This window comes from Aplysia californica, unplaced genomic scaffold, assembly GCF_000002075.1.
Source record: "Aplysia californica isolate F4 #8 unplaced genomic scaffold, AplCal3.0 scaffold00455, whole genome shotgun sequence".
Lineage (NCBI taxonomy): Eukaryota > Metazoa > Mollusca > Gastropoda > Aplysiida > Aplysiidae > Aplysia > Aplysia californica.
In genome coordinates, this window is record NW_004797725.1 from 483,162 (window position 1) to 491,712 (window position 8,551).

Sequence of the window (8,551 nt, forward strand, 5' to 3'; positions counted from 1 at the left end):
AATGACATCTTTTTTTGTCTGTAGATTCAGGTTCAATACAATGTTATGTAAATGACTATGTATCCATTTATGTATTTTGTGAATTGCATTGTGTAGATTATTTTATGCTCATTTCGTGACGACGTGTAATCGTGCGCGTTTGATAAGCAAGTAGATGCGTGTGTGTGTGTGAGTGTGTGTGTGTGTGTGTGTGTGTGTGTGTGTGTGTGTGTGTGTGTGTGTGTTTGGCGTACATGTGTGTGCACATGTGTGCGTGTTATGTGTTCGTGAGTGTGTATGTTTGTGTGTGTGTATGTGTGTGTGTTTGTGTGTGTGTATGAGTGTGTGTATTTTTGTGTTTGTGTCGCGTGCGTGAATATTGTTCGTACATGTATTTTTATGTAAAGCGCCCAGAGCTGTGTTTACACGGGAGTGGGCTCTATAGAAATGATCTTCATTATTATTATTATTATTATTATTATTATTATTATTATTATTATTATTATTATTATTATTATTATTGTAAATCGACATCCATTTTGACAAGACACGACACAGCCAGATAAGCAGATCTCTAGACGCACAACGAAAAACTACACAGGCCTCGTCTCTTCAAAATCACACTCTATTGACACAGTAAAGCCGAGATACCTAGAGCTAGATTCTAGATGTAAGAAAAAAATTAAAATTAATTACACCACAACACAGCTGGTATTCATGAAGCATAATATTTTTCGGGGAAAAAACACTAATTTTCTTAAATATTGCTTAAAATGCAATTCTGCTCGGTGACCACCTTATTTTGACGATGCTGATTTCAAAAATGTAATTAGTTTTTGTCTACCGTGAAGCACCAGCTCTGAAATGACCATTTAAAATTGTCCCCAGTCCAGTCGGGTTACGTCACACAAACCGCTGAACCCGAGTTGGCGACGGCGAGACGGCATTGACAGTTCGCGACCTCGGTGCTTTCTTGTCGTACCTCCATTTTTAATAACAGTGAAAACAGTTCATAACAAAATGTGAGTTAAAGAAGAAGTCTCATTTTCACTGTTAAAAAATGGAAATACGACAAGAAAGCACTGCGGTGGTGAGTTGACAGCGAGACGCCCTTCCCAGTTTTTCGGCGTAATAAGAATGTAGTTTGGATTCCGATAAAGCCGACAACTCCGATCCGAGTTTAAAGCCGCCTGCAGTCGGCCAGATCTATGTGGGGCAAGTTGGAAATCATAAGGGAATTTTTATACCTATCGGCGCTTACTGAGTCAGTCTCCGAAATCGGCGTTCTCTATGTTTTCGCCCTTACGTACGTACTACGTCAGCCTACGTATTATAACGTATCGCAAGGAACCGGCCGGTTATAGGAAATAGTGAGGGATCCGTATTCTCCTACTCTAAGGTAACGAATACGCCCGCCCCCCCTGCTTATTAATCTTCAGTTTTTTCTCCTCCCCCCCCCCCCCCCCCGCTCCTTATTCCATACCCCCCGTATATTATTTTCCAGCTTGCCACGACCGACGATCATGTGAAACATTATAATATATAGATATCTGAATGAAACTTCTTTTTTTTAATTGTAAAAGATAAATTACTCTCAGAATTAGTACCGGTACCGGGTTGGCTACCTCAATTTTATGTGCATTTTATTTAAAATCTTTTGTAAATTGGTAATTATTTTTGTAATGAAAGTGGTTTGTTCGTAAATGGGAAAAGCTGTCACAGTAACTTACTAAAATCACTAAAGTTTCATGATCTCTTGTTCTTTTATTCTCTTGAAGGAGAAATAAAGTAGATTTGTTCCTACTACGACTAGTAGCGGCCTACAGGGGCATGAGGTTGAATGTGCCACACCCCCTCCCTCTTTTTAACCCCCTCCCCCCTCCCTCGTTTACTAATTTTGGATCATTTGTCCACACCCCTCCCCCTGTTTATCCCCCCTCCCTTTTTTTAAATTCGATTCCTTAGTGAAGGTACGTATTTTACCTGTAAAATGCGTTTGTAATACGGAAGAAAACGACGAAACATGGAACAAAGAGACTAAGAACGTATAGAACAATGCGTTTACTCGGTATATTCCTCAACGGCGCGGCCTTCTAAATGATCGTGTGTTTTTTTAAATTCTTTTTTTCCTCTGGTTTTCGTTTTTGTTTTTGTTTTTTGTTTTTGTTTGTTTGGGTTGTTGTTGTTTTTCTTTAAAATTGAACACCAAAAACAAAACAAATACGCATCACAACCGTACCACCACCACCACCGCCACCACCACCACCAACACAAACACGCACCACCACCACACCACCACCAACACCACCAACAACAAAAACGCAAACACGCACCACCATCACACCACCACCCCCAACAACAACAACAAGAACAACAACAATAACAACAACAACAACAATAACAACAACACAAACACGCACCACCACCATCACCACCACCACCAACAACAACAAAAACGTTGCCGTATCTTTCGCTAAGAATAATTAATTCGACTTCGCTACTGATGAAATGTGATACCAGTACCCACACAAGTGCCGCTTAGTAAGCTCTCGTGGTCAAGAGGTTAAGGTGTTCGCCTCTCATTCAAAGATCCTGAGTTCGAATCCGGGTTGCGACGGAAACATTTTCTTTTCTAAAATTGTCTCCTTTCACCTCCTTTCCTCTCTGGCACTGTTCTGTCGTCTTCTTTCGTCTCCACCTTCTGCACCCACTCCCTCACCTCCTTTGCCCCCTCCTCTGGACTCCTGACTTTCTGCAGCCTTTCTACTGCTACTTTTTGGCTCCATCTATCTGCTGTCTTTCAGCCACATCCCATATCTTCTGGTAGGAAAGATCTACACTGAGAAAGCCTAGATAATCTACACTTCGCCTTCTCGGACAAGGGCGAAAAATCTCGGAGGTCCCGTGTACAAGTTGCGCACGTTAAAGATCCCTTGGTGGGCTTAAAAACTAAAATCAATAAGAGTAGGCTTCGGCCGCCACCCAGGCAAAATTCAAAATTTCCTTCCAACTGAAAATGTTTAGTGTGTCCCGCGCAGTATGCAGTTGCGAGCGCCGTAAAACACTTACATCAACAACAAGCTCCGGCTCACAATGTCAAGCAAACATAATAATATAATTTTAGAAGCATAGTTTTTTTTGGGTGGTCACATGGGGGGTGTTGTTGTGAAGGTGTGTCCTTAGGTGAGACACAATATTCCTATTTGGATCCCAAACAGCATCAATTTGTAAGGTTAATGCATTGTTTGTTGGTGTGGTGTTTAATCCATGTCTGTGGTGTAGCGGTAGGCGCTTGGGTGTAGCACGCAGAAGAATCGAACTCGATTCTCATCTGTGCGAGGAGAATTTTCATCTGGTGTCTCGCAGCTCGCAATATTTTTACACAGATGTATCAGTCTTAACAGAGGTTGACCCTGACAGGCAAGGCTGAAGCCGCCTCTCAAAATGATCTAACAATTCATTCGATCATTGGGCACGGGGCGTAAAAACACCTACATTTAGGCCTAAAAAGATCGTGTTTGTAACTTTTTGTCTTTTTGGGTGGTATCGCGCATTTGGTGATGCTAATGATTTATCGCATATTTATTTGATTGTAGCGACTTGCCATCGTGAAACGAATTTCTCGACAGGATCAGTGGGACGCTAATTTGATTAATTGAATAAAAATAGGTATCACTATTTAGATAACTTTGACAGTATGAAGTTGCTGTAGTATTTTTTCTCAACTGCCTTCTTCAGTTAAACCTCATGATTCAGGGAGGGGGGGGGGGGGGGGTCCTGGAGGGATTTAAGCTGCTTCTTCTGTCTCTTTTCGAAACCTTTATTATTTGAATCTTCCTTCAGGCAGAATGAGACTTTTTCTTGCAGAATTTGGAGACCAAAATAATTATGCAAGGACATGGCTAAATTCTTCACCATTGCATACGGGAAACGTGGGTTCGATTCCCTCGTGGGGAAGTTGTTTTGTCTGATCTCCGTCCTTCTGACTCTTTGGTTAGATGCTGCATTCCACTCAGCTCATTTTGGCCCTTACAGGCAGAGTGGAAACAGCCAGCCTGCCTTTTGAATCACATAATAGTCTAACCTGTCAAAGACAACCACTCATTGTCGAGAAGGGCAGTGGTCAATTTAGACAAGCTGTCCTCTTGGACAGAACAATTGCTCTTTTCGTCTATGGAGACGGTCAATTTAGCTTATATGATGGTCTCAAGGTTGTCTTCATGCAGCTTCTTTCATGGCTATTTTTTCCTTTGTTTGAAGCGCAGATTCTGTCGCGGTGCGTGTCAATGAGGTGGATTGAAGCTCTGTATAATTTCAATTGTTTTCCTTTCGTCGTTGGCGCTTCTCAGCCTGGTTGTTTCTGAGGCTGCTTTTTAGCATCATTATTGTTCTTTCCTTTATAACTTTCCTCCATATTGTCCTGTCCTCAGCTATTTCTTCCAAGATACTGACATGTAGGGCCTACTCCAAACTTACAGAGTACAAGTAAGCCTATCGTTAATAATAGAGGAGGTGGAAACTGGTTGCACAGATAATTGTCTCGAACAGAAGGTCGTTAGCAGGTTCGATTATGCAGCCTAAAGTTTAGATTATTCGACGGAATCGTAACACATAGGCTACAACTAATCATTAACTTGATCATCAAATAGGCCTACAAGGCTGTGGTTCGAGCCTATATTCAGACTTTGACCCTGGTTTACGAATATGTGGTTACTAAAATAAAGAGTTCTCAGTCCGTGTGCTTGTGTCAGGGAAAGTAAATCCAACAATGCCAGAGGAGGACCATTGAAAGCATCATAATGCCGCTGGTTGTCAGAGTTATGTTAAAATGTAACGTTATGCATAAACAAGACTACCTCGCTTTTGTAATACTGGGAGAAAAAAGTGTAGAGATGCCTTTACTCTCCTGAGATGAGCCATTCACGCTTTAGGTCTACTTATACTGTTGTCCTCAACAATAGTTAAGAAGCATATTTACCAGTGCAGTAACAAAACAAAAAACGGAAATCTAAAATACCTCCCACTCCCAGCAGTTGATTGGCAAGTGCCATTGATCGCCATGGTAGGTCCTGCCTGGACTACAATTTAACCATGCTATCTGTGTACATGTAACTTGGTTTTCATTTGCTCTATATATGGCCGTTATTGTTTCGATGTCCTCTTTACTCAAACTAAGTCTTATTTCTCGCGCTCGACGTTGTTAGTCAAAGGAGCAATGGCAACTGGGTACACTTGTTGATTCGATGTGCCGTACGTCAAAAATGTGTGTATAATGCAATACGCTTGTATGCAGTATAATACGCTTTCCTTTGTTACCTTTCCATCTTTACTTTCTGCCGTCTTAAAATTTCAACTCATCGCTCGTTCTGAATTCGTGACTATTATGGAGTCACTGCGTGTGAACATACAATGAAATTAATACAGGACCTATTACATGTAACTGTCTCTCTCAAATGGGAGAGACAGCCTATTTATTAAAAGGAACTTCTCAACCCATGATTTTCTGTATACAACAACGAATCACAACAGATATGTGGCAGACAATACAATTTGTTAAAAAGGGAAGAAAAAACAAGTTCTTCTTTGAATGTGGGTATTTTATTGACCAAAAAAACAAACAAAAACAAAATAAAACAAAAACAAAACAAACTGAAGCAATAAGTAATTACAAGGTGCAATTTAACAAAAAGACATGCATTATATAAGAATCCACTGCTTGGCATCACAGTAGAATTAAAATAGATCATAATATATCTAATATCAGTCAGTAAGAATCCATTCCAGATCTACTTTAATTAGATCTAAAGCTACATGTCGTACTCACATGTAGATCTAATGGAATTGATCCGATAGGATACATTTGCAAACAAAGTCTTTCAGACGCACATTCATCACAAAAAGCCTATACACGCATACTTCTTCATGACATAATATTTAATTAATTTTATACGATATTTTCTGTTGGTACGAAATTATATGGTCGTCACACAACACGTGAACACTAGACCGTGCTTTGAGCACCTGCAAAGACATAGACCTACACTAGCCATAAGGACGTTCTCCAAGGCAAACAGCCAGAATTGATTAAGAAATAGTACATGATAGTAATGTATAACTCAAGTAAGCGACCGTGTAACATGAACCATATTATTGTACTGAAAAAAAAGAAAACGGCACTCTTCATCAAGACCTAGTGCAATAGGGTCTGCAAGAGATTGTGCATCAATGCATGGAATACATGTACCACGTAAGATGTGAGTGTGACTCTTATTTCATCATACATTTTTGTATTGCAATTATATAGATCTATTTATTATTTATTACATAGATCTTCATGCAGAATCTCTAAACACAAAATGGTCAATCAGGTTCCGTAGGTTTCAATGGACAACACTGTTACGTTGGTACAAGCATGTAGTGAAAAATGTAAATAGGCATAAGTACCCGGTAATGCAAGTACATGTACATATTTTAGACTAGATTTTCTGTGATCGTACTCTATGGGATCCAGATGTGAAATATTTGACGAAACATTTTTTTAATTCGTGGCCTGGAACCATGGCGTTTCAGTTTCAGTACAACTACGTTGAAATTTTTAAAAAATGTCAAAAAGTTTGCTTTTACGCGTTTATGGGAATCTCCCTCGTATTTTCTTTGTCTTCTTGTGTAAATGGGGCGTTGATGGTAAGCATTCCATCTTGGAAATGACATTGAAGTTGTTGCACGTCAACTGTGTCTGGCACAGAGATGGTCTTATGAACAGACTCCGTTGGTGATTGGTCGCCCTCTTTGTTGGCTCGAATGTTCAGAACACGTTGGGTGTCATCCATGGTCACTTTAATTGATTCAGGACCGAAGCAAGGCATCTCCAACCGAATCTGAAATTCTTTTTCAAGGGAGTTTTCCTCTCTGTCGGACAGAGTACTGTCATACTTTCCACTTGCTGTTTGAGATTGATCTACAGTCTTGTCGTTGTCTGGAGTTGCCTTGTCTGGTGTCTCCTCAGATGCCCTGTCGACTACAAATTTCATGACGTCCTGAGGAAAAGATCCATCGTTGTTGACAATGAGATTTTTCAAATCCTCCGGCGCTTTCTGGGCAACATATTGCATGATGTTACCAATGACTTCATGGGGTTTGGCATTCTGGTTTGACTTCTCGTCAGCATCCAAACCACGTGCTAAAGTCTCTACGACACTTTGGATTATGGAGCCTACATCTTTCCTGTCACTCGAGTCTTGACTTTCGGCCTGTGCTGTGTTGTCCAGAGAATTCTCAGAAACTTCTACTTTCTTGTTTGCTTTTTCTGGATCAGATAACAAGACAAAAGAATTCTCGCTGTCGTGAGAGGTTTGCGAGAAGGTGTCCTCATTATCATCACCGGTGGGCATCTCAACAGTGTAAGGCACCTCTTGTCCCTTGTTTTGGGAAGTCTCTGGTGCTTCTTCATCATTCTCCGCCGACAATGTAGTCAAAACACTTGTTTCTTCACTCGCAGTCGCCTCTTCTTGAGCGTGGGCTAACTCCCGTTCTAGATCACTAGACTCGACTTTCTTGGGGTGCAGCTCTTCATTCACAGAACTGGTTGAAAATTGCATGTCTTTATTCTCGTCCAGTGAAACAGTTTTGCCCTGATCTGCGTCACCTGCATTTAGGGATGACATCTTCACTGGAACATTCACCCCTGTGCTTTCTGTTTTCGTCTTTTGTGCCTCTTGTTTGGGGCTGTTGTCTCCACTCTGTTTCTTTATGGCGCACGCTTGGTCTTCACAGTTTCCACGTGTTTTCTTTTCTTCTGTTCTTGTCGCTGCTTTTTCATCTTTGTTCGAACTCTTGGTTGTTCTAGGAACAACACCCAAAACCATTGCACCGTTTGGAAGGATTCTCATCTCAAGTTGAGGCTCTCCCTCCTGGTTGGAATTGCTTTGTGTATTGCTATGGTTTTCAGTTTGGGTACTCTGCATCCTCTCTCGTGGTTGAGCGGTGATGGGTGCTTCGATTAGGAGTTTCGAATTACGTAGAAGTCGGCAACTGACCCCTTTGACATTTACGTTCTGTGGCAGTTCTATGCATTTTTCCATTCTTGTGCTGCAAGTGCTTCCGTCGGAAGACGCTTCCGCTTTAACCGCTCTAACATTGACACTCCTATTTAAGATCTTCACGTGAATGTTGTCAGACTTGAAGCCAGTGCAGTCCACCATTTGCTGCCATTTTTGTGGTTTATTTTTTGAGGCGTCAACTTCATCGTATTTCTTGAAGATGTCACTCAAAATGTCCATGAAGGGGTTGCCGCTTGTCATCATTGGATGCTCTGTATGGGCTGAGTTCACATTTCCATTGTTAGGCGCAGCCGCAGGGGGTGTCTGTTGCTGAGCGCCTTGTCCGTGTGAGCACTCTCCTTCACCGAATAATTGAGTGAGCAGAGACTGAGCAAAATCAAACTCGAAGAGTTCAGGTCTGAAGCTGTTGTCATTTCTCTCAGCTCTTCTGTAACTTTCGTTGCAGCACCTCTGGGAGTTCATTGGAGAGGTAGGGCCGAACATCATGAACGGGTGTTGTGGTCCGTGGCGGG

The 8,551-nt window shown here is 41.4% G+C and overlaps 1 protein-coding gene across 1 annotated transcript in view; it reads right to left on the minus strand.

Annotated features, from left to right (window-relative positions):
• Positions 1-5,558: 5,558 nt before the first annotated feature.
• Positions 5,559-8,551, minus strand: part of LOC106011005 — a gene marked incomplete in the record, with an annotated part of 3,655 nt that continues 662 nt past the window's right edge. The window contains 1 exon segment of the mRNA XM_013086315.2: positions 5,559-8,551. Within this exon segment, the coding sequence (XP_012941769.1) occupies positions 6,600-8,551 (1,952 nt within the window).